Consider the following 27,793-nt stretch of genomic DNA (forward strand, 5'->3'; position numbering starts at 1 on the left):
CTGCGGACCTGTGGGGTATCGTCTCAGTTGTGCGACTGGATTCGTGATTTCCTGTCAGGAAGGTCACCGTTCATAGTAATAGACGGCAAATCATCGAGTAAGACTGAAGTGAAATCAGGTGTTCCCCAGGGAAGCGTTCTGGGACTTCTGCTGTTCCTGATCTATATAAATGACCTGGGTGACAATCTGAGCAGTTCTCTTAGGTTGTTCGCAGATGATGCTGAATTTACTGTCTAGTAAGGTCATCCGAAGACCAGTATCATTTGCAAAGCGATTTAGAAAAGATTGCTGTATGGTGTGGCAGGTGGCAGTTGACGCTAAATAACGAAAAGTGTGAGGTGATCCACATGAGTTCCAAAAGAAATCCGTTGGAATTTTTTTACTCGATAAATAGTACAATTATCAAGGCTGTCAATTCAACTAAGTACCTGGGTGTTAAAATTATGAACAACTTCAGTTGGAAAGACCACATAGATAATATTGTGGGAAGGGGAGCCAAAGGTTGCGTTTCATTGGCAGGACACTTAGAAAATGCAACAAGTCCACTAAAGAGACAGCTTACACTACACTCGTTCGTCTTCTGTTAGAATATTGCTGCGCGGTGTGGGATCCTTACCAGGTGGGATTGATGGAGGACATCGAAAGACTGCAAGAAAGGGCACCTCATTTTGTATTATCACGTAATAGGGGAGAGAGTGTGGCAGATATGATACACGAGTTAGGATGGAAGTCATTAAAGCAAAGACTTTTTTGTTGCGGCGAGATCTATTTATGAAATTTCAGTCACCAACTTTCTCTTCCGAATGCGAAAATATTTTGTTGAGCCCAACCTACATAGGTAGGAATGATCATCAAAATAAAATACGAGAAATCAGAGCTCGAACAGGAAGGTTTAGTGTTCGTTTTTCCCGTGCGCTGTTTGGGACTGGAATGGTATGGAGATAGTATGATTGTTGTTCGATGAACCCTCTGCCAAGCACTTAAATGTGAATTGCAGAGTAATCATGTAGAAGTAGATGTAGACTCAATGACAAAGAGGAGACTAAAGTTTTATGGTCATATTAACAGAATGAATGACAATATGCTAATGAAGAAAACTTTTAATTTCATTTCCAAATTAAAAGACACCACTAGATGACTGGAAGAAACAAGAAAGCACTTGAGAAAACTTACGTCAGAGAAGACACCCTACAGGACAGAGAACATTTCAGGCTCCTGGTCAATACTGCAAAATATCCCGTCTAATAACAAAATTCACAACCCAAGTGGTTGATTTTAAATAAACAGAGGCAGGTCATCAACCAATGCGTGATAGTTCTGAGAAAAAACAATTATACCTCTGTCTGAGGTTCTAAATAACTGGTCTATTACTGGCCAATGTATGTGTGTGTGTGTGTGTGTGTGTGTGTGTGTGTGTCCCTCCATCATAATGTTTATTGTGAATATGCTCTATGGAAAAAGTAACTAATTAATGATTATACTGGCTTCCTTCGCATATTTTCATTCACTATTTTTAACGAATCCCCTTCTAGTGCATTTCACCCAAATTACATAAATCATTTACTCAACAGAAGTGGGCAGTAAGAATATGTGTAAAGTAAATAAACACACATGACCATGCCATAAGAACATTAGCAAACAGGAATTTACGGAAGTTTCATGAGATACTGAGCATCTCAAATTATGCAAACACACCTACAACATCTCTTTTTGCAGTACGAACATGTGACACTTCTGCCTCTGCTCAGTTATCAATACTGAAATTATTAGGTTGGAGCATATGTTCGTAGATTTTTGTTTTGCATGTTCGTATTCTGGGTGCAGAGAAATCAGAACATTTCCGACATATTCTTCTGCTTCACTTCAATACCATGTTGACAGCAGTGGAGGCAGCCAAAAACAGTTACACTGTGTACAGGCATAATGCCACTGAACAAAGCACAGCAAAAAAATAGTTTTCTAATTTTAAGGAAGGTCGTTTTGACATTAGGAAGTTTCCGCATTCAGGGAGACCTTAGGGTTTGATGAAGATCATTCAGATACATTACCTCACAACCGTGCATGTCAGTGTACTCGAGAACTTTCAAATGTGATGAACTGTGATCATTTCACTGTCATGCACATTTGCCCGCAGTTGGTACTCCAAAATGCAGTGGGTTGCCATCTGTGCACCTCTGCTTGTTTGTCATCAATTGGCGTGTGAACAACACTGACCATTCCTATCCTGTACTGTTACTGTTGTTGTTGGGATGTTTAAGGGGGACTAAACAGCTAAGGTCATCAGTCCCCCATTCCAAAAAAACCAGCGAAACAAAATTTACGGAACAGGTAAAACCCCAAGGGGGGAGGAGACGCCCCTCCCCCCAGTCACTGAAAGAACACCAATGTGTCAGCGAACACTAGAGACAAGAAGAGTACAGACGAACACTGGACAGAAAGAAACGGAAGAAAATAAGAGGGTCGGAGACTGGTTGACTGACCATGGGTACAAAAAGTGGGAAAGAGTCAACCATCCGAATACACACATTAAAATCTGGAACCAATGAGACACTCGAGGACAAGATACACAGAAAGGGAAAGGGACAGGTCCCCCCTAAATGGAACCATAAAAAGGACTACCACGGATAAAATTTAAAACGTCGTCAGCCATGGAGGCATCGTCGCATAAAACCAAAGGCAACGTGCCCGGGAGATTAAAAGTCTGCCGGAGGATGCGCAGGCGGGGACACTCCAACAAAATGTGGGCGACCGTCAACCGGGACCCACACTGACACAGGGGGGGATCCTCCTGACGCAAAAGATGTCCGTGCGTCAGGTAGGTATGGCCGATGCGGAGCCGACACAGGATGACAGAGTCCCTGCGAGAAGCCCGCAGGGAGGACTGCCACACATCGGTCGTCTCCTTGACAGCCCGCAGTTTATTCGGAGAAGTCAGGCTACGCCACTCGTCACGCCACATCTGAAGCACCTTACGGCGCAACGCCAGCTGCAAATCACGAGCCGGGAGGCCGATCGCCAAAGTGGGGGCGTCGACCGCCCCTTTGGCCAGCCTGTCGACACGTTCATTCCCCGGGATGCCAACGTGACCTGGCGTCCAAACAAAGACCACCGAACGACCAGAGCGGGTAATGGCAAAAACAGACTCCTGAATAAAGGATACCAGAGGACAAGAGGTATAGCAGCGGTCGATAGCCTGGAGGCTGCTCAGGGAGTCACTGCAGATGACGATGGACGTACCTGAGCAGGAACGCATATGCTCAAGAGCGCGCAATATGGCCACCAGCTCTGCAGTAAAAATACTGCAGCCAGCCGGCAAGGAGCGCTGTTCAACATGGGCAGCGTGGGCAAAAGCGTAGGCAGGACGACCATCCACCAGGGAACCATCAGTGTAGACAGGCTCACAGCCTGAAAACGAGGCGACGAGCGCAAGAAAACGGTGACGGAGGGCCACATGCGGAACCGAGTCCTTGGGTTCCCGTGCCAAGTCCAGGCGGACGGACGGACGGGTCATACACCAGGGAGGCGTGGGTGCACAGGCCCGGAAGGGCGGCAGAAGAGGGAACGACCCCAGTTCCGACAGCAGGGACTGGACACGGACAGCAATGGAAAGCCCAGACCTAGGTCGCCGGTCGGGCAGAGGGAGGACCCTGGCAGGGAAAAGCAGGCGATGATTGGGATGGCCCGGTGAGCAATGCACATGGACAGCATAGTCGGCGAGCAGTCGGTGGCGGCGAATCCGCAGCGGGGGAACCCCGGCCTCCACCAGCAGACTATCCACGGGGCTCGTACGGAAAGCACCAGTGGCAAGCCGAACCCCACAGTGGTGTATGGGGTCCAACAACGTCAACACTGAGGGCGATGCAGACCCATAGGCCAGGCTCCCATAATCAAGCCTGGACTGCACAAGGGCTCTGTATAATCGCAACAGCGTGCTACGATCTGCACCCCAAGACGCATGGCTCAGGCAGCGGAGGGCGTTGAGGTGCTGCCAGCACTTTTGCTTCAGCTGAGTAATATGAGGAACCCATGTGAGCCGGGCATCAAAGACGAGTCCTAAGAAGCGGCTAGTGTCCACCACTTCAAGTAGGTGACCGTCGAGGTAAAGTTCCGGATGAGGGTGGACCGTCCGACGCCTGCAGAAGTGCATAACTCGAGTCTTGGCCGCAGAGAACTGAAATCCATGAGTCAGAGCCCATGATGCCGCCTTGCGAACGGCTGCTTGCAGCCTGCGTTCGGCGACTCCCGTAGTCGTTGAGCTAAATGAGATGCAGAAGTCGTCGGCATACAAAGAAGGAGACACCGACGACCCCACAGCTGCAGCCAGACCATTAATGGCCACTAGAAATAAGGAAACGCTCAATACCGAGCCCTGCGGGACCCCATTTTCCTGTATATAAGATGAACTAGAGGCGGCACCGACTTGCACCCGGAAAGAGCGGCGCAATAAAAAGTTTTGAAGAAAAGCTGGAAGCTGACCACGAAGACCCCACTCGCGCAACGTAGCAAGGATGTGATGCCTCCATGTTGAGTCATATGCCTTCCGCAGATCAAAAAATACAGCAACGAGATGCTGACGGCGGGAAAAGGCCGTACGGATAGCAGATTCCAGCCGCACCAAATTGTCCGCAGCAGACCGGCCCTGACGGAAGCCACCCTGGGATGGAGCGAGGAGACCGCGCGACTCAAGGACCCAACACAAACGCCGCCCCACCATACGTTCGAGCAATTTGCACAAAACGTTGGTTAGTGTAATGGGGCGATAGCCGTCCACCGCCAGAGGGTCCGCACCGGGCTTCAAGATGGGAACGATAACACCCTCTCGCCATTGCGACGGGAACACGCCCTCGCTCCAAATGCGGTTAAAGATGGTGAGGATGTGTCTCTGGCAGTCCCTGGAGAGATGCTTCAGCATCTGCGCGTGGATGCAGTCCGGTCCTGGCGCTGTATCAGGGCAATTGGCGAGGGCAGCGAGGAATTCCCTCTCGCTGAAAGGAACATTGTATTTTTCAGAACGACGTGTGTGGAACGATAACGGCGTCCGCTCGGCGCGCTCCTTTAGAGAGCGAAAGGCAGGAGGGTAAGTTGCAGTCGCAGAGCTCGTAGCAAAGTGCGTGGCAAGGTGGTCAGCAATGGTGGCGGCGTCCGTGCAGACAGCGCCGTCCAGGGAGATTCCAGGGACACCCATAGGGGTCTGGTATCCATAAATCCGCCGGATGCGGGACCACACGAGCGACGGGGAGACACGGGAGCCCAAGGATGAAATGTACCTCTCCCAGCATTCCTGCTTACGCCGTGCAATAAGACGACGGGCCAAGGCACGGAGCTTCTTAAAGGCGATGAGGGTCTCCAGAGACGGGTGCCGCTTATGACGCTGGAGAGCCCGCCTACGGTCGCGAATAGCCTCAGCAATCTCCGGCGACCACCAGGGGACAGACTTCCTCCGAGGGAGTCCAGAAGAGCGAGGGATGGCAATCTCGGCCGCAGAAATAATTGACGAGGTCAAGACACGGACCACCTCGTCAATGTCACCCTGTGGGAGAGAAGTAATGGTGGCAGCGGAAGTAAAAGCCGGCCAGTCAGCCCTGTTGAGAGCCCAGCGGGGCAGGCGCCCAGAAGAATGACACTGGGGCAGTGACAAATAGATGGGAAAATGGTCACTACCACACAGGTCAGGATGCACTCTCCAGTGAAGGGATGGGAGAAGTCCGGGGCTGCAAAGAGAGAGATCGATGGCCGAGAACGAGCCATGGGCCACACTGAAATGCGTGGGAGCACCGGTGTTCAAGAGGCTAAGGTCGAGCTGAGCCAACACATGCTCCACAGCGCGACCACGGTCATCGGAGACAGTCCCACCCCATAGAGGGTTGTGGGCATTGAAATCGCCCAAAAGCAGCAATGGCGGCGGGAGTTGAGCCAGCAGCGCAGCCAAGACATGTCGGGGGAGTTGCCCATACGGAGGAATGTAAACAGAGCAAACAGTAATAGCCGGCGAGAGCTCAATCCTGACAGCGACTGCCTCTAAAGGCGTCAGAAGGGGTACTGGTGAGCTACAGACAGAGTGGTGAACAAAGAGGCAAACTCCACCTGAAGCTCGTTGACAGTCAGCGCGGTTCTTATAGTATCCCCGATAACCGCGAAGGGCAGGGGTCCGCATTGCTGGAAACCATGTTTCCTGAAGAGCAATGCACAGAACAGGGGAAACACTCAAAAGCATCCGGAGCTCAGGCAGGTGGCGGAAATAACCGCCGCAATTCCACTGGAGAATGGAAGCAGGAAGGGACTGGGAGGGCGTTAAGTCCACTAAGAGACAGACGGCGCCGCAGAGTCAACGGCCGCCACCGAGCGAGAGTCAGCTGTGTCCATAGGAGAGGTCCCCGAGGGTTCCGTGAGGGCGAGATCCGCGGCAGAGGCGAGGATCTCCACCGCATCCCCAGAGCCAGAGCTATTGACAGCAGGCGGTACTGAAACTGCCGGAGCGTCCTTCGTCTTGGACACGTTCCGGTCCTTCTTCTCGCGTCTGTCCTTTGGCTTAGAGGGCTGGGAGAGTTTCTCTAAAGGAGCGTCGGAGGCTGACGACGACGCAGAAGCCCTACGACCAGCAGGTGGATGAACCTTCAGCCACTGGCTGACATCCGGCGGGGTAGCAGAAGAACCGGAAGAAGGGAGGGCCCCGAGGGACCCCTTCCGCGAGAGAGGAGCCGGCAGAGACGACGCCGGCAGAGAAGGGGGAGGGGGAGGGGGAGGTATCGAGCCCCCTGGTTTTGGAGCAGATGTCACTCCTGAAGCATGTGCGGGGGGAGTGAGAGAAGGGGGTTTGCCCCCAACTGCTAAGGGGGCAACAGAGGAAGGCTTGCCCCCAGACACAAGGGGGGCAGACAGAGATGGACGGCCCCGAGGGCCAACTGAAGGCGGCACAGAGGAGGCGACAACTGCCGCCCGCGAGGGCGACGATAACGTAGCTGCAGCATAAGAAGTTTGAAGAGGGACAGGATGCAACCTTTCAAATTTCAGTTTTGCCTCGCGATAAGTAAGCCGGTCCAGGGTCTTAAATTCCATAATCTTCCGCTCCTTATGAAGAACGGGGCAGTCCGGCGAGCATGGAGAGTGGTGTTCCCCACAGTTGACACAGACAGGCGGAGGCGCACATGGAGAATCGGGATGGGAGGGGCGTCCGCAATCTCGACATGTGGCACTGGATGGGCAACGGGAGGACATATGCCCAAACTTCCAGCACTGGAAGCACCGCATCGGGGGAGGGACGTATGGCTTGACGTCACAACGGTAAACCATTACCTTGACCTTCTCAGGCAATACAGCACCCTCGAAGGCCAAGATAAAGGCACCGGTGGCCACCCTGTTGGTCTTGGGTCCTCTGTGCACACGACGGACAAAATGCACACCACGTCGTTCCAAGTCAGCTCTCAGCTCGTCATCGGACTGTAACAAGAGGTCGCGATGGTAAATAATCCCCTGGACCATATTTAAGCTACTGTGGGGAGTGACGGTAACAGGGACGTCTCCCAGCTTATCACACAAGAGCAACGCCCGTGACTGGGCTGGGGAGGCCGTCTTGAGGAGGATGGACCCATTCCTCATTTTAGACAAACCCGCCACTTCCCCAAACTTATCCTCCAGGTGTTCCACAAAAAACATAGGCTTTGTCGAAAGAAAGGAGTCACCATCACTTCTACTGCAGACAAGGTATTGTGGTACATAAGGCTCCTGCTTGGCACTAGATCTGCGTCCCTCCCATGGCGCAGCCAACGAGGGGAACGACTGAGGATCATATTGTGCAGCATCGAATTCAATTTTGCCTCGCTTAGAGACGCTGGTGGCAGTGCGACCACCAGCTTGCTGAGATTTATTGCGCTTCATTGCGCCACATCCGCCCAGATGCCACCTACTCCGAACGAGGGCTCTCCCCAAGGGCGCCACCCAGCCAAAGCAACGGGTACCTGGCCGATATCCCATTGCCCGGAGTCCCCGTGCCCCAGACAAGATGGGCACATACTCCTTGGCATGCATGGGGAGGAAACAGCTCTGGCATCTGTAGTGCGATCCCTGCGTGGTCAGGGGGCTACCACCAAGAGGGTACATGACGACCCCACCACAACGGACTGGCTACCGTGCTGGATTTTAGGTGTTGAAAGGGTCCACAATTGCCGTGGGCGCTAAGAAGGGGATTGCGCACAAGACGAGGAGGCAACCCAGAAGACATGGGGTGTAAATCCCTCCACACGACAATAGATAGCATGCAATATGGAGGTGCACGATGGACCAATAGAAAAACACCACGTAAGGCGTCCTTCCCCAAATGGCACGCACTAACATCGGAAATTTTGAAAATGGCAGGTCAAACCCAAGTGGGGACCATCACATAAGGCCGAAACTTTGAAGACTCCTTTTAGTCGCCTCTTACGACAGGCAGGAATACCGCGGGCCTATTCGTACCCCCGAACCCGCAGGGGGATGTACTGTTACTGGTGAGAAAAATGTTGCCTTTATGCCAGCATAAGGAAAAGAAATGAATGGTTGAGCCCAAAGCAGCGACTCCCCATACTGCACACATCCACAAAATATAATGAAATGCATCTGGTGGAACAGTGGTGTGGCATACAACAAATTGCTTCCTCAAAGTGTAACCATCACTGCTGACAATTATTCTAACAACTGAGACGTCTTGCACATGCACTCCAAGAATGGCGACCCAGAAGACTGCATGAAGTGATGCTACTCCATGATAACACCCACCTGCATTTTGCTAGACTGACATAAATACTATATAGTAGTTGGGTTGGGAAGTTATTCCACACTCACATTATTTACCAGACCTTGCGCCCCCGATTTTTTACTTTTTCCATTCTCTATCGAAGAACCTTCAAGAAACTTACTTTCCGGATGAAAAGGCACTCCAAACATGGCTCATAGGGTTCTCTACATCAAAACCACATAATATCTATAGTCGCAAATTGGCAGACAGTTGTAAGAGGTCAAGAGAATATGTTATTGATGACTACAGCCTTTATTACGTGTCTTTATTAAACTTACGGAAAAAGGCTATGAACTTATGCACGAACCCAATACAAATAAAATATGAGTAAACACACCTCACCTTATTTCGGAATTTGAATGACATCAGGCATGATAATTATCATATTCATCTGGCCTGTGCTCTCCTTGTCACAAAAAATACAAGAGTTTGTGTAGTGTTATGTGACTTCATTTGGTGCAAGCATTGAATGTGGTGGTAGGATGAAGGAATTGTAATCAACATCATCCACACAGCAACTTTTTCGCCTATTTCCTCACTTAAATATCCATCAATACAAGTCGCCACCAACTGAAGTTGTTCCCTCTCAATATTAATATACCATACTGTCAGATGCTATGAACAGTCATGTATTATTCACTAGTGGAAGAACTTAATCAGTAAAAAAGGAAATAATGGCTGTAGTCAACAAAAGAAATTTTTTCTCATCACAGATAAAATAAACTCTACTGCTTGACTACCAAAAAAGCTGGACAGTAACCGAGCTCATCTCATAGAGGCATCTTTAAAGTCTCACACTCACTTTCCTGTATATTTACTCCTTTGTAATACGTTTTGCTGATGACAAAAATCAATTTCAGCAAAACTGTGAGTTGCACATTAACATACAAGATACACAAACAACTTTCATGAAGACTTTGCCTACTTGTCTAGGGTTCAGAGTGGAGTCAGTTGCAGTGGACTTCTCCAAGCTCCCACCTAAGATAAGTTAAGAAATTCTTAATGCTTACCAATTCAAAAGAAAATCGAAACAAACCTCATTGGCTGGTCCTTCTACAAATTATTTGAATTTCTAGCTTCAAAGACTGAAAAGATCTGTTAGTTCCATAGCTGTAGCTGCTTGACATGTAATAATGTAACGTAAACAGGACTCTACATCAACAGAGCTATGTAATGATTTTCTTCTCAGAACAACCAATGTAATCAAGCAAATATTAACTACAATATCACTTGTTTAATATAACTGAGGAAGAAGCAATGTCTTTTTCAGAGGAACTTTTCCCTAATTTACTAGGTTACATACCACTCACATAATTACAAATAACATTATGCACGTTGTAACTCACAACATAAAAGCACACCATCACTGCTATAACAAGTACTTCCTCTGACCACAGGTACATGGTTTGAGAACAAGTACTATGTTCGGGGTACAAACAGTTTGATAATAAAGTGAACTGCACCCGAAGCCACAGCTGAGCGAAGGTGAGTGCCAGGTGGCAGTCACCTACATAGAAGCGTGTGGCAGGTGGCACTCAATACGCCTGTGTTGCCACCGTGTGGTGTCACTTGGTCACTGTGTCTCCTCTTGGCAGCCACTGTCAGAGATATTGGTCAGTACCCCCCCCCCCCCCCCCCCCCCATGTAAGTGGTAGTCCAGTGGTTTACAACACGCCTTCGTCCATTGGGGAGCAGGGAGATGCATCTAGGCACAGCAACCTATGTCTTGCCAGGCATCTCGGCAATGCCTTGAATCAGGTTGAAATTATCAGGAACACCGTAAAGCCTCTCCTGCTTCACCACGTCCCGTTCGGCATGGAAAGGAGTGTATGCCCAGAAAAACCCCACTGGGAAGCACAATTGGCATCGCTGCATCTCTGCTGCAGGAAGCATGGCCCTACAATGTCATCTTTGGACCCCTGCACAGATGGGAAGAGTATTTGGGGGGGGGGGGGGGGGGGTGTAGGTGGCACACAGGGCTGTGAGCCTGTAGGTAGGAACAGCCTATGAACAGAATAGGAGGGAGAAAAGGGCGCAGTGCAGGAGAAAGGTAGGTCAGTGGGAATGTTATGGTGGGTGACCACCAGAAGGTCCGGAGGAGGGAACAGCAGGCTGCTGCCGCAGGCAAAGCTGATTTTGATGGTGCGACACTGTAGTTTCCTGTAGCCAAAGTGAACACACGGTGACGCACTGCTTTCAGATGACCATTGGAATCCACTTGGCTGGTGTTCGCACCCCTGTGCCCACAAGCAATGAGGAGAAGGCACCATGTAGAGCCCCAAAGGCAATGGCAACATGAGGTCAAGCATGCACCGCTGATGGCCATGAAGGCATCTACGTGGATACTCTGCAAATCACACTTACGTGCCTGTCAGAGGGTTCATCGAATCACCTCCACAATAATTCTCCAATATTCCACTCTAAAACAGCACACGGCAAAATCAAATGCCTATATCTTTCCATGTGAGCTTTGATTTCACTTATTTTATTATAAGGATCATTTTTCCACATGTACCTTGGTGGCAACAAAGTATTTTCGCATTCGGAGGAGAAAGTTGGGGCTGAACTTTCAAGAGAAAATCCTGCTGCAACGAGAAATGCCTTTTTTTTAAATTGCGTCTGCGCCAAATCCTATGTCATGTCCGTGACACTCTCTTCCCTATTTCTTGATAATACAAAACATGCTGCTCTTCTTGGAACTTTCTCGATGTGTTTCATTTAGGATCCCACACCGTACAGCAGTCCTCTAAAAGAGGTCGAACAAGCAAAGTGTAGGAAGTCTCTTTAGTAGATCTGTTGTGTCTTCTAAGTGTTCTGTCAATAAATTGCAGTCTTTGGTTCACCTTCCCCACAACATTTTCTGTGTGTACTTTCCAATTTAAGTCACTCGTAATTGTACGTTTTAGGTATTTAACTGAATTTATGGCCTTTAGATTTGATCAATTTATCAGGTAACTGAAGTTTAACGGATTCCCTTTAGCATGTATGTGGATGACCTCACACTTCTCATTGTTTAGGGTCATTTGCCAATTTTTGCACCATACAGATAGCATTTTGCAATTTGTTTTGATTTTCTAATGACTTTAATAGACGAAAAACAACAGCATCATCTGCAAATAACATAAGATGGCTGCTCAGATTGTCTCCTAAAATAGTTATATACATAAGGAACAGCAGAGGGCCTATGGCACTGCCTGGTTGAATGCCAGAAAGCACTTCTACTTCACTTGACGACTTTCCATCAATTACTATTAACTTTGCCCTATTTGATAAGAAATCACGAATCCAGTCACATAACTGAGATAATATTCCACAAGCATGCAATTTGATTACAAGTCTCTTGTGAGATAGTGTCAAAAGCCTTCTGCAAATATAGAAATACAGAATCAATTTGAAATCCCTTTTCAATAGCACTCAACACTTCAGGTGAGTAAAGAGCTAGTTATATTTCACAAGAATGATGTTTTATAAATCCATGTTGGCTGTGAGTCGATAGACTGTTCTCTTTGTGGTAATTAATAATGTTCATATACAATATATGCTCCAAAATCTTGCTGCATATCAACGTTGATGATGTGGGCCTGTAATTTAGGCGATTACTCGTGTTGCCTTTCTTGAATATTAGTGCGAACTGTGCAACTTTCCAGTCTTTGGCTATGGATCTTTCGTCACGTACACAGTTGTATGTGACTTTTAAGTACAGAGCTATTGTATCAGCATACTCTGACAAAAACCCAACTGATATACAATCAGAACTGGAAGACTTGCTTTTATTAAGTGATTTAAGCTGCTTCACTACACCGAGGATATCTACTTCTAATTTATTCATGTTAGCAGCTGTTCATGACTCAAATTCTGGAATATTATCTACTTCACCTTCTTTGGTGAAGGAATTTCGGAAATCTGTGTTTAGTAAATCTGCTTTAGCAACACTTTCATTGATAGTTCCACCACACTCGTATCCCCTATCAGAGTTGACCTGTATGAACTCAAAAAACAACTGTAAGGGCCTCATCCGGAGCAGTGTTGGTCGTGTATTTCCATGTCTGTGTCTTGAATGTGTGCATGAGCCTTTTGGTCTTCGCATTTGACATGAGGTGGAAAGGAAATGACAGCAGGTGGTGCTGTTGCTATAGCAGAACTCGTTGAAAACCTCGGAACAGAACTGCAGTCCCCAGGGTGAGAACACCCGGTGAGGTGCCATCTGCTGTTGTTCATCCAAAAAATGGCTGCATACAAACACTGGAACTGTTGGTCTATGTCCAACCAGTACTAACGGTGTCAGGTGAGCTGTGCTGTACACAAGACTCCCCTGTGACCTTTGTGCACGAGTCACAGTATTGTCAGGCACAAAGGTTCTGGTGGTACCACCCGGGGATACTGCTGGTCTGTAATGAGAAGGATAAAGCTGCCCACTATGACGAGCCAGAGGCAAAGGTGGAAATAATTATGCAGCAGGTTGGAGTCCCGACTGGATTTGTGGTCAGGCCAGTCCTGCTGGATGTACTGCTACACCTGTTGAGCCTCTTTGTCCAAATGGAAGCACAAGACCTCATCTTAGTCAAACTCTGGTTGGGTCCCACTGTGAGATGGAAGAGCGACCACATTTTCAAGGTATTGCAGAAGTATCTTTCACAATGGCACCTGCAAAGAAAAAGTTCCAAATGCTGGACGCAGTGGGTAATACTCTCAGGCTGCTTTGTTGCCAGATTGAAGAGGGAGAATAACGGTATAATCTGTAAAACAGTGAAACTTCATTCTGTAAACAAAAATATGGGAATTCTTCAGTGTGAAGATAATTGCAAGAGACTCTATTTCACGTTGCAAATACGTCTTTTGTGCAGCATTAAATGTCTTTGATGCAAAAGCCATCCGATGTTCCATGCCATCTGCATCTCAAATGAACTGGGATGGCCCCCAGGCCCTATTGAGAGGTGTCAGTCACCATCACCTGTTTGTTGTTGTTGTTGTTGTTGTCTTCAGTGCCAGGGCTGGCTTGATGCAGCTCTCCATGCTACACTATGCTGTGCAAGACTCTTCGTCTCTGAGTAACTACTGCACCCTACATCCTTCTGAATCTGCTCAGTGTATTCATTACCATCCCCACTTCCCTCCAATGCTAAACTGGTCATACATTTATGCCTCAGAACGTGTCCTACCAACTGATCCCTTCTTCTAGTCAAGCTGTGCCATAAATTCCTCTTCTCCTCAAATCGTTTCAGTACCTCCTCATTAGTTACATTACCTACCCATCTAATCTTCAGCATTCTTCTGTAGCACTGCATTTCAAAAGTTCTATTCTTTTATTGTCTAAACAATTTACTGCCTATGTTTCACTTCCATACATGGCAACACTACATACAAATACTTTCAGGAAAGCCTTTCTGACACTTAGATCCCTACTCGATGTTAAAAAATTTGTCTCCTTCAGAAATGCTTTCCTTGCCATTGCCAGTCTACATTTTATATCCTCCCTGCTTCGACCATCATCAGTTATTTTGCTCCACAAATAGCAAAACTCATCTATTGCATTACGTGTCTCATTTCCTAATCTAAATCCCTCAGCATAACTGATTTAATTAGAGTACATTCCATCATCCTCGTTTCACTTTTGATGATGTTCATCTTATATCCTCCTTGCAAGACACTGTCCATTCCGTCCATCTGCTCTTCCAGGTCCTTTGCTGTCTCTGACAGAATTACAATGTCATCGGCAAACCTCAAAGTTTTTATTTCTTCTCCATGGATTTTAATTCCTACTCCGAATTATTCTTTTGTTTCCTTTACTGATTGCTCAATATACAGATTGAATAACATCAGGGATAGGCTACAACTCTGTCTCACTCCCTTCTAAACCAGTGCTTCCTTTACGTGCCCCTTGGCACCACAACGGATGGGCATCTGTTGAGAGGTCAGACAAACATATGGAAAAGGGGCACCAGCCTTTTCTGTATTTGCAGGGTCAACAGTCTGGATGATGAACTGATCTGGCCTTGTAACACTAACCACAACGGCCTTGCTGTGCTAGTACTGCGAACGGCTAAAAGCAAAGGGAAACTACAGCCGTAATCTTTCCCGAGGGCATGCAGCTTTACTGTATGGTTAAATGATGATGGCAGCCTCTTGGGTAAAATATTCCGGGAGTAAAATAGTCCCCCAATCAGATCTCAGGATGAGGACTACTCAAGAAGATGTCATTATCAGGAAAAAGAAAACTGGCGTTCTATGGATCGGAGCATAGAATGTCAGATCCCTTAATCGGGCAGGTAGGTTAGAAAATTTAAAAAGGGAAATGGATAGGTTAAAGTTAGATATAGTGGTAATTAGCGAAGTTAGATAGCAAGAGAAGCAAGACCTTTGGTCAGGTTAATACAGGGTTATAAATACAAATCAAATAGGGGTAACGCAGGAGTAGGTTTGATAATGAATACAAAAATAGGAGTGCAGGTAAGCTACGACAAACAACATAGTGAACAAATGATTGTGGCCAAGATAGACACGAAGCCCATGCCTATTACACTAATACAAGTTTATACGCAAACTAGCTCTGCAGATGACGAAGAAATTGAAGAAATGTATGATGAGATAAAAGAAATTATTCAGATAGTGAAGGGAGACGATAAAATTAATAGCAATGGGTGACTGGAATTCAATAGTAGGAAAAGGAAGAGAAGGAAACTTAGTAGGTGAATATGGATTGGGGGAAAGAAATGAAAGAGGAAGCCGCCTGGTAGAATTTTGCACAGAGCATAACTTAATCATAGCTAACACTTGGTTCAAGAATCATAAAAGAAGATTGTATACATGGAAGATGCCTGGAGATACTGACAGGTTTCAGATAGATTATATAATGGTAAGACAGAGATTTAGGAACCAGGTTATAAATTTTAAGACATTTCCAAGGGCAGATGTGGACTCTGACCACAATCTATTGGTTATGAACTGTAGATTAAAACTGAAGAAACTGCAAAAAGGTGGCAATTTAAGGAGATGGGACCTGGATGAACTGACTAAAACAGAGGCTGTACAGAGTTTCAGGAAGAGCATAAGGGAACAATTGACAAGAATGGGGGAAAGAAATACAGTAGAAGAAGAATGGGTAGCTTTGAGGGATGAAGTAGTGAAGGCAACAGAGGATCAAGTAGGTAAAGAGACGAGGGCTAATAGAAATCCTTGGGTGACAGAAGAAATATTGAATTTAATTGATGAAAGAAGAAAATATAAAAATGCAGTAAATGAAGCAGGCAAGAAGGAATACAAATGTCTCAAAAATGAGATCAGCAGGAAGTGCAAAATGGCTCAGCAGGCATGTCTAGAGGCCAAATGTAAGAATGTAGAGGCACATCTCACTAGTGGTAAGATAGATACTGCCTACAGGAAAATTAAGAAGGCCTCTGGAGAAAAGAGAACCACTTGTATGAATATCAAGAGCTCAAATGGAAACCCAGTTCTAAGCAAAGAAGGGAAAGCAGAAAGGTGGAATGAGTATATAGAGGAGCTATAAAATGGCGACGTACTTCAGGGCAATATTATGGAAATGGAAGAGGATGTAGATGAAGATGAAATGGGAGATATGACACTGCGTGAAGAGTTTGACAGAGCACTGGAAGACCTAAGTCAAAACAAGGCCCCGGGAGTAGACAACATTCCACTGGAGATGTTGACAGCCTTGGGAGAGCCAGTCCTGACAAAATTCTACCATCTGGTGAGCAAAATGTATGAGACAGGCGAAATAACCTCAGACTTCAAGAAAAATATAATAATTCCAATCCCAAAGAAAGCAGGTGTTGACAGATGTCAAAATTACCGAACAATAAGTTTAATAAGCCATAGCTGCAAAATACTAACACGAATTTTTTACAGACGAATGGAAAAACTAGTAGAAGCCAACCTCGGGGAAGATCAGTTTGGATTCCGTAGAAATATGGGAACACGTGAGGCAATACTGACCCTATGACTTATCTTAGAAGCTATATTAAGAAAAGGCAAACCTACGTTTCTAGCATATGTAGACTTAGAGAAAGCGTTTGACAATGTTGCCTGGAATATTCTCTTTCAAATTGTGAAGGTGGCAGGGGTAAAATACAAGGAGCGAAAAGCTCTTTCCAATTTGTACAGAAACTAGATGGCAGTTTTAAGAGTCAGGGGGCATGAAAGGGAAGCAGCGGTTGGGAAGGGAGTGAGATAGGGTTGTAGCCTCTCCCCAATGTTATTCAATCTGTATATTGAGCAAGCAGTAAAGGAAACAAAAGAAAAATTCGTAGTAGGTATTTAAATCCATGGAGAGGAAATAAAAACTTTAAGGTTCGCCGATGACATTGTAATTTTGTAAGAGACAGCAAAGGACTTAGAAGAGCAGTTGAACAGAATGGATAGTGTCTTAAAAGTAGAATGTAAGATGAACATCAACAAAAGCAAAACGAGGATAATGGAATGTAATCAAATTAAGTCAGGTGATGCTGCGGGAATTAGATTAGGAAATGAGACACTTAAAGTAGTAAAGGAGCGAAATAACTGATGACGGTCGAAGTAGAGAGGATATAAAATGTAGACTGGCAATGGCAAGGAATGCGTTTCTGAAAATGAGAAATTTGTTAACATCGAGTATAGAGTTAAGTGTCTGGAAGTCGTTCCTAAAAGTATTTGTATGGAGTGTAGCCATGTATGGAAGTGAAACATGATGATAAATAGTTTGGACAAGAAGAGAATAGAAGCTTTCGAAATGTGGTGCTACAGAAGAATGCTGAAGATTAGATGGGTAGATCACATAACTAATGAGGAGGTGTTGAATAGAATTGGGGAAAAGAGAATTTTGTGGCACAACTTGACTAGAAGAAGGGATCAGTTGGCAGGACATGTTCTGAGGCATCAAGGGATCACCAATTTAGTATTGGAGGGCAGTGTGGAGGGTAAAAATTGTAGAGGGAGACCTAGAGATGAATACACTAAGTAGATTCAGAAGGATGTAGGCTGCAGTAGGTACTGGGAGATGAAGCAGCTTGCACATGATAGAGTAGCATGGAGAGCTGGATAAAACCAGTCTCAGGACTGAAGACAACAACAACAACAACAACCACCCTGTACTCACCTGACCAGAAATCCTGTTCCTCCTGCCACTGAACTTCACTAATCTCCACAATATCTAACTTTAACTTATCCATTTCCCTTATTAAACACTCTAATCTACCTGCCCAATTAAGGGATCTGGAATTCCACGCTCAGATCCACAGAGTGCCAGTTTTCTTTGACCTAATACTGACATCCTCTTGAGTAGTCCCGGAGATCTGAATGCGGGAGGACCATACAGTAAAGCTGCAGGCCTATGTGAAAAATTGTGACTGTAGTTTCCCTGTGCTTTCAGCCATTTCCCTGATTGAAATATGGCAAGACATGGGGCCAACACAAAGGCCTGCTTCAAAGCCATGGAAGCCTGTTCACATGCTTTTTACCAGACAACAGGAACACCCTTGTTCTGCAGATCATTTAAGGGGGTGCAACCAATACTACATCCCAGATGAATTTGCTGTAGTATGTGATCTTCACCAAGAAAGATTGGAGCTCTCTTAAGATTTCTGGGGTGAGGAAGTGCGATGTTGTTTTCGACTACCTTCTGTGTCGGTTGAATATCACTGCAGGAGATAATGTGCCATATGTATTCCACCAACAATTGGAAAAAAAAGGAAAGACCTGACTTCTCAGGCCTGCAGACTGGACAATTTCAAACAGCAGCTGCAAGTTTGCTGTGTGTTCTGCCTTGTGTGGCCTGTCACCACAATTTCATCAAGGTAATTTATGCACCATGGGACACTCTCCATCAGTTGTTCAAGAAATCTTTGAAAAATGTCTGGGGCAGTGACCACTACAAAAACTAAACATCTGAACCTAAACAACTCATGTGGCATGTTGAGTACAAGCACTTTCTGTGATTCTTCGTCCAGAGGTATTTGTAACAAGCTTCAGAGAGGCTGATTTTTGGAAAATGTTGTCATCCTGTGAGTGCAGAGAAAAGTTCATCAGCTTTTGGAAAGGGTTCGTGTCCATCTCTGCATTGACTGTAACCTTAAAATCTCCATAGAAGTGTAGTTTTCCCAAAGTTTTTACTACAGTAACTAATGATGTCGCCCACTCTCTCAAGACATGGGTTCAATGGTGTCCAAGGCTGTCAACCAGTCTACAATTTTTTATGAAATCCTGTGATGCAAGGGGCATGGGTCATGTACAGAAGAATTGGGGGCATGCTGACCTCTTTAAATTTCTTACTTTGCCAATAACTGCAGAGAAGATATCAGAGTACTCCTCACTGATGTCATCCAATTCTTGAAACAGTATTTGTTCCAAAACCAGTTGGACAGGTCCTTAACTACAAACCTGAAAGCCAAAAAAGTGAGGTCAAAAAGATTCTATGCATCCATGTTATGAACCACAAGAAAGATGAGGTGGTGCAAAGTCTGTTTGTACAATGCCGCAATCATGATTTGTCCTTTAAGTAGAAAGTTTTGCTGGTTATACAACCCCCATAGCAGAGAGCTGTAGATTTCAGGAATGCGCCTGTGTCAACTTATAACCAAACTTGTTAGTTGCAGAAAGTGAGTGTGATGAAAAGTTTCTGATGGGGCACTCCCGGGTTTGAGGATTCCAGGCAGTTTGTGGCAAGGCATGTGTCGTTTATCCTGAGCACAACAGACTGATGCGAGATGTCCTTCCTTCCCAATGCCTTGCATTGTGCCCACCTTTCAGGGCAGTTGTCTCCGGCGTGTTTCTGAAATCATTCCGCACACAAAAGCAGTAATCAATGGTGGTAGTGTGGGGGAGGGGGGCAGGGGGGGAGGGTTAAGACTGCTTTCCTTGTTCACTAGACTGAGCTGGAGGGCAGCGGTATTTGTTTCCTATTGTTGACACATTTGCTACTTTGGCTAGGTTGGATCCCTCTTACAGGTCTCAAGCAATGGCCGTCACCTCACCCCCAGAAACTAACTGACAGCCCGCAAAACTTAGAAGGATTGTACTAATTTTAAAACGCCCTCCCAGAAGTGTTTTCAGATGATAGAGCTTTCTAGTAAAATTCTTTATCCAGGGCCCCCGTGATAATTGCGTGACAAATCAATACTACAGCATAATGATTCCTTACGTACAGGGGTGACGAAATGGCATTTCCTACCTAGTCCCTGCAGTTCAGTCACCCGTGTGCAGTATGATTGGTCTGATTGTTTATGACACTGATAAAAAAAATCACAGAGGATGCAACAAAATAGCAATAATAGGGAAAGTACGTAAATAACAGAGTATAATTTTCAGCAAAGATGAGGTGCACCGGTCCCGTGACAGGGGCCAGTTTGCACAAAACCTGGTACGTACTAGGGTGAGATCCACGACAGGAAAACAGATCTGATGACAGCTGGATCCATTCCCCAGAATGGGGCGAAATGCTGTAAGATGCATTTCTCGTATGCCTCCCACTCCTCTGCCGACTTGTCGTATGTGGAAATGGCAGCAGATTCACAGCCAACTGCCGGGAGAGCAATGTGAGCAACAAGGCCTTCTGATGTTTCTGTCCCTTTAGCTGCTGTTGCAGAGACTGTGGCAGTCCAAGTTCCAAATACACACCCAGTAAGGTAGCCTGGGGTGCAGGGTTCATGGTTACGAAATGAAGATGAAAAATGTCCAGTTACCATTGCCAATTATGCTGTAAGTTACAAAATGAAGATGAAAAATGTCCAATTACCATTGCCAATTATGCTGCAACTCACAACATAAAAACACACTATTACCACTAGAATTCTATGATCACAGGTACAATGTTTAACAAAGAAGTAAAATTTAACAAAGAAGTAAAATGTTCAGGGAACCACGTGGCAAGACAGTGACAAACAGTTCAATTATGAAGTGAATTGGGTGTGGAGCCAGAGCTGAATGGGGGCAAGCACCAGGTGGCAATCTCCTACATAGACGCACGTAGCAGGGGGCACTGAATGTGCCTGCACAGTCATTGTGCACTGTCGCTTGGTTGCCACGCATCCCCATAGCAGCTGGTGTTGGAGACATCGGCCGGTGCCTGACACCTAGGTGGTAGTCCGGTAGGTTACCACAAAGCAGTATAGTGACAGTTTAACATTAATGCAGTGTACAACTAGGTTCAGCAATATGTTCATGTTCTGTCATTGGGAGGGGGGGGGGGGGGGGGGGGGGCAGAAGAGTCTACAATCCACTTGGATCTAACATATCAAAGAAATATATCATAAAAAATAATACGGACAGTTAAAAAGCAATACCAAACTGATATACTTTTAATGACAGAGACAAATAGCTAGGAACAAACTCAGGAGTTTACTACAAAATATTTATCAGACAGCAACAAAGAAGCTAAAAGATAAAAATAATAAGATAGCCCACTGCAACAGAGGAAATACAGAAATATTAGGAGACATAGTTAGCAAATTACTGAATTGTGTAGATCCCCCCAAACCTCAACAAGTAGGCACAAAACCCCAACAAAAAAAGCACCAGAAAATATAAACCCGCCAACAATCCACGAATTCTACAAAGTTTTACTCGCCACAGATTGATCTATGTCAGGGTTGCACCAGCCAACACAGACTGAACTTGTTCTCATCTGACAAACTGCTGTGCAATTCAGAAAAAATTGATACCTGCAGCTGTGACTAGCTAAAGACACAAAAGGAAAATTTGTAACAGCTTGGAATATATACTGATTCCAAAATAAATTACAAACACCACATTACGGGCTGTTGCTATGGGGTCACTTATATCACCCCAGTAATGTCCTGCTGATCCAGAAAAAGATGCTACATAAAGTGTGAGGTTGGTCCAATGGAACACTGCCATCCTAGATCAAAATACTGACTGAGATAAATTTTTCTATCTATGCATTAGTGACATATGCTAAAAACAAGACAGCCAAATTTGAAACCAGAGATCAAACCAGTGCAGCCTGACTGCTTATGGTGAAAATGTGATGAATGATAGAAATGACTTACAATAATTTATCACCTTTCACTCATTGAAACTAACAAAATATTTTTTAGGGAAGAAACATATACATCACTAGATGATTCAAAACAATAATGAAATAGATGTTGACGTGGTTTCAAATAATGGAAGAAGTGAAATGTGTGTACACACACACACACACACACACACACACACACACACACATTCACTCACTACATTGTTACAGCACTGCAGCCCTACTGAGATGAGGGATTGTGCAGATAGTGAGGGGGAATGGAAGGAAAACAGACCGATGGCTGGGAAGGAGAGGCGAAAGATCTATTCTTAGGAGCAGTGTGGGGTCAGGGGAAGGGGGTTGCGAGCACATTGTTTGGGAGAAACTTTTTAGTGGCAACTGCCAAATTAGTTGTAATTTTGACAGCTGGTGAGCTTGATATAGGCAGGTTTTTATGGAGCTACCTGTGGATGGCATATTTGTATGAAAGAGCAACTGCTTGCTCAGTATGCTGAAAGTTTTACTAAGGTCTTTACAGACAAAACCACCCTCCAACAACAGTCCACACACACATCTCCCATGATATATTCACATATGCCCCTAATTCTCCAACCATCCCCAAGGAACAAGTGTGAAAGCTTACCCTCCCTTATTACCTAATATCACCCCACACTAGAACAACATAACCAAACATTTTGTAATACTTGTGGTAATCTCTCTTTGTATCCTGAAATGTGGGAAATCATTTTCAAAATTCTTCCTCTTCTCCCAAAGTGATATTCTACTGCCCACCCAATCTTTGAAATATCCTGGTTCAAGTTCATACCAAACCTAAACCCAACCCTTTGCCACATGGATCATATACCAGTGAAAGATCCAGGTACAGGAATTATCCCATATTATCCTACCCCAGCAAAAGCAGGCCATCTGTGAAAGCAGTCATCTCATGTGCCATCTCTGCTGTAGCTTCTGGCTCTGAGCACTATGGGACTTAACATCTGTGGTCATCAGTCCCCTAGAACTTAGAACTACTGAAACCTAACTAACCTTAGGACATCACACACATCCATGCCCGAGGCAGGATTCGAACCTGCGACCGTAGCGGTCACGCGGTTCCAGACTGTAGCGCCTTGAACCGCTTAGCCACTCTGCCCAGCTGCTGTGGCTTCTGCACCACCTTTCATGTGAGCATAGGCTTCAACCTATTGTTCACCCAAATGTGCCACCATAGTCAAACTGTGGCCATGATAAAGCTGACCACTAAGTGACAGAACAAGCTGCTGCATGCAATATGCTTTACTTCAATGACTACTTTACAACTATGCGATCTGGATCCTACCCTACATCAGCATCTCTGAATTATATCTGATGGGATTTGTTCTTACGACAATTCTTTGATACCACATTCTATTCCATCAAACACAAGAAGAAGTGCCTACCGAAACTACCTTCAGAGTGAACAGAGAAAACGAAACTTGTATATACAGCAAAGAATAATGACAAATTAAAGGAGAATTCATGTAAAATATTGGGACAGATTTGTAAAAATGACACAGACTCGTCTGCTTGGTAGCAAAAATATAGCATACAAAACAATGAGATCAATTAATTGAAAACAAAGAGAAGCCAAATCAGACATTTGAAATCAATGAATTGAAAACAAAGAGAAGCCAAATCAGACACTGATTATGGAATAATCGGAACCTGCCTGAACTCCATGGGCACCAGGAACTTTATATAAATGTTGAACTATTAAAATATGGCAGATGTTATTCTCAATTTGGAATACTGCTTTTTTAATGAATGAATGTTGGCAATGTTATTACACACACGGACATAGTATTCTGTAGTACCCATACATAAAAGAGGAAAACTAGAGCAATGTGAGAATCTCCATGGAATAAGCTTGCACAACACTGCATGCAACAATAATAAATGGCAGAATCATACCATAGCTACTCATCAATTGATGAACAATAAGGCTTCAGACAGGTCAGAATAACATTTGACAACTGTATTAATACAGAAGCAGATGAATGAGTATCACAAAGAGATGTGTCTTGTCTTTATAGAGATAGAAAAAGTTTTTAATAGGCATTTGATATGTCTAGGCAACCAGTCTCCAACTCTTTTCAATATACACATCAGCAATATTACCAGAAAATGACTATATGCAGGGTGTGCAGTAGCAAGTAAAGAAGACAAAATATACTCTGCAAAATTAAAATATTTCAGTTCTAGTGTGAGAATGTAATAAGAAAAATTAAGAAGTAGGCACAGAAGAATACTCTCCTGGTGTTCTATGATGTATATTGCAGAGCAGCAAGATTTTATGTGATTTATTTATTGATTCAGAGATAGGATTTGTCACCCTAATACTATGAAAACTGACACCTCCAAACACACACACACACACACACACACACACACACACACACACAATTTAAAAGTAGGTTTCGATGACAGGATAAACGGCTGGCTCTGTCCTTGCTGAGGGAGCTGCGTTGCCCTTTACTGGGTCGACATAAGCGTCCGATCCCACGTGTCGGCTTTGACCCGTGACGTAAACGTGTTGTAGTGTGTAACATCATGACGGCGCGGAGTTTGGTTTGTGAGTGTGGCGTGTTTGTAGATGTTGTCGTGTTGTGGTTTGTTGTGTTCTCTGGTGGTATGTTCAGGGTTTTAGTTTGTGTGGTGTAATGGGCTCAGTTTGCTTTTGCTCATTATCCAGAACTGTTCGAATGTCGGCTGCGTTTGTAGTGGAATTTGTTTCAGTTAGTTAACGATTTTGTGTGAAGGATAATTTAGTGTCGTTCGCTGTACATCGTGTGGTAATTTTAATAAAATTAATCGGTTGTTGTTTTTGTTCAGGAATGGATATGACGGATAAAATTAACAGTGCGCAGGTCAAGGGAAGTGTTCGATCCCAATGTGTGGCTGTGTATGTTGATATTGGTATCGGGAGATGTTTTTGAGCTATATAGGCCAAGGGAAGTGTTTGATCCTGATTTATGGGATCGGGAGCTGCTGTTGAGCTATATAGGTCAAGGGAAGTGTCTGATTCCAAATGATGTGTTTAGTGGTATTTGGGGAGTTTTGTGATGTCGGTTTTTTTCATGGTGTTGTATGGGGGTGGGTGTCTAAATTCGTTTATATTTAGTCTGCCCCCACCCAAAAACACCCAATTTCCCGCGCTTGTCCCATTAGTGTCATTAGGCTTTTTGTGGAAAGTGTGTGTGTTTGTTTTTCGATGTATTTTCGTCCTCATAGTGTACGTACCGACTTTATATTTGCCATATTGGAATTATGGTTTATGGTTGTTTCCGTCATATTTGTGACATCATGGGTCAAAGCAGACGGGCGGGATCCCCTTAACCTAAAACAATTTTGGAAAACCTAAAGCAAGAAGACCAGAAAAACAAACTCCATCCTCTTGAATATGAGATCAGTATCTTAACGACTCACCTGGTTGGTCCCAACAGTACAGTGTTATACCGATCATAAAATAAACAGTTTGCACCAGACGATTTATAATATGGAATACGGTTTATCACTGTACGCAGTACATGCATACCCACTGGTGACTCCTGGAGCAAGAACAAATGTTACATGGTAAATGGTACAATGACAACTGAAGCTGTGGAAATGAAGTTTAAACAGGGAGTTAAATGCTTCCACATTTGTTACCTTCGCCATCTCACAACAAAATTGACATGTTTCAATGCAACCTAGAACGTGGGATGCACTACAAATCAGTCTGTTGCCACAGGGGAGGGGGGGGGGGGGGGGGGGGGGCGTCCAATACCACACTTCAACCAAGAGCACAGTGATAATATAAGGTGTGAATTAGGGTAGAAATAAATGCTAAAAGTGCCAGAAAATAAGTAAATAAATACAGAGAAAGTGCTTGTACCATATCACAAAGGATGCAAAGAACAGGTTGGGACAGGTAGTTGCATTATAGGTGTAAAGATAAGGAAAGAACCAGAACAAAGAGATGGACTGAAGCTGGAACAGACAATAAGCCCCATTTCTGAAGGCAGAAAAAGTAGCAATTAACTACGAACCACTATTTGTCCCTATATCTAATTTCCACATATCAAAATTAATAGTAAAGTGTAAAGAAGCATAGGAGTGAATTCCTTCCTCAACAGCTTCATTCAATTGCTATTCATGCACCAGCTAACAGAAATCTTTAATCATTGGATTAATATGACAAGTAATTAACAGAAGTGGTTCTGTTACACGGAATATAAATAATAAATCTATTTGTTGTGACTTGGAACACAATGGAGAACTTGCTTATGAGAAATCCACAGTTTATTAGATCACAGAGGGAGAGCGTAACAGATTAGGTCATGGAGTGACATCATAAATTTCAGATACACACGAGTATAAACAGAGACACATACAGTAATATGTCTAGTACAGATATATTAATGCTTACAGTCTGACAGGTACTATTGTTGATATGTACAGACTGTTGACAGTTAAGAGACTGCTGGTCAGGGCCAGCGCAAGAACATATCAGGACCGTGGACAGTGGTCAGTGGCTTCTGGAGAGGGCCTAGGCCAGCCGCATGGAACATTATGTAAACTGCATGATTCGCACCACAGTAGTCACAATGAAAGGTGTTATAACATATGGGTTACTACATTGTAGACTGCATAGCAGACGCAAAGTTTTGTTAATGATATATATTAACTGTCAATTGATGCGGAATGAATACATAAAAATACTGCCAAAGATAATGTTATAGAATGCTTTTCCCTTCCATCAGCGTGTAACAGCAAGCCTTCAGCAAGACACTATTCCTACACTTACTGCCAATGTTTAGATACATGGTCTTTTCCAGGAAATGTAACATTAAGGCAGATTCCAAATCAGAGAATAATTCAATCAGAATAGCAACTGAAATTGCAGGAAATATATTTAAAAAATTGGGTATCATTACTTCATTGAACGAGTTCATTTACCAACAGGTTGTACACATCAAACCATTAGTACAACTGAATGAGTACCCACTGCCTGCTGGTGGCAGTGACCATGTGTGTTAGTTGTGTGTGTCTGACTATGTGTGGGGCCTCCTTTTCCCCAAAGGACTGTGTCCAATAGCTGAATAACATCCATTTAAATGTGCCTGTGTGCCAGCCAACACCTTCTCTTTGTGTGTGGTGAGTAGCAACTCAATCTTAATCGCATTTATTAGTTGGTTCCATGTTCCACAGATGTCCACAATATACATTATGATCAGAAATGTGTCAACTTCACTAAAGTTTGAGTTCACTACTAAAGAATGTCAAAGTCCATATGGTTACATGCAGGCCATTTACATGTTTGTACTCAACTACTTATTCCTACAATGAACCAATCTTATTCTCTGCAACAACTGCTCACAAGAAATTTCTTGGCAGATTAAAACTCCTGCTGGATCAGGGTTCAAAGCAGGAATCTAGCCTTACAAGGCAACCTTGTCCGTGAAATGCAAGACTTAAGGCGTGGAGTCCCAGTGGCAAAGTTTTAATCTGCCACGAAGTTTCAATACAGCACACACACAGTGCTTCAGAAAGAAAGATCCAGTATTCACACAAACATTCGAAAGGGCTGTATGTATGTATGTACGTAGGTATAAATTATTGTAATACCATTCAATGCATGATTGACTGTGTCAACAATAACAACTTTACTGCAAAATGTCCTTCTTTTGAATGAAAACATTACTTTTACTTCATTCAACTGAGGGATTGTTGCATGAAGTAGCATTTGACTATGACACCAGCAAGAAACAAGTCATTAAAACAGCGCATGGAATGAAATTTTCGGAATGCTATGATTGTACATACGTCTAAATTTTGCTTTCTCAATTCGCAAATGCAACAATGCACATGTAATAGGGTGAATGGCAGCGTCATTAATAATAACCGCATAGTTTTAGTATTCATATGTGATGTCTACGTATTCATTTTGCATCAAAACACATGAAAAAGGTTTCAAATTTATCTGTCACCAAGATACAACAAAACGTAAATCACAAGTAATGAATAACTACACTAAATAT

At 44.5% G+C, this 27,793-nt stretch overlaps 1 protein-coding gene across 8 annotated transcripts in view; it reads right to left on the minus strand.

Annotated features, from left to right (window-relative positions):
* The window catches only part of LOC126337016 (ADP-ribosylation factor-like protein 2-binding protein), a 118,913-nt gene that overhangs the window by 90,883 nt on the left and 237 nt on the right, over nt 1-27,793 (minus strand). The window contains exon 2 of one of the 8 annotated variants that reach the window (XM_050001274.1): nt 25,200-25,321. The exons of 6 other annotated variants lie outside the window; for them this stretch is intronic. In XM_050001274.1, the coding sequence (XP_049857231.1) occupies nt 25,200-25,236 (37 nt within the window). In that variant the 5' untranslated portion in view covers nt 25,237-25,321. Of the gene's footprint in view, nt 1-25,199; nt 25,322-27,578; nt 27,759-27,793 lie in introns of those variants that run through there. One more of the 8 variants, XM_050001281.1, reaches the window with a different exon arrangement.

This window comes from Schistocerca gregaria, chromosome 2 (genome assembly GCF_023897955.1).
Source record: "Schistocerca gregaria isolate iqSchGreg1 chromosome 2, iqSchGreg1.2, whole genome shotgun sequence".
Lineage (NCBI taxonomy): Eukaryota > Metazoa > Arthropoda > Insecta > Orthoptera > Acrididae > Schistocerca > Schistocerca gregaria.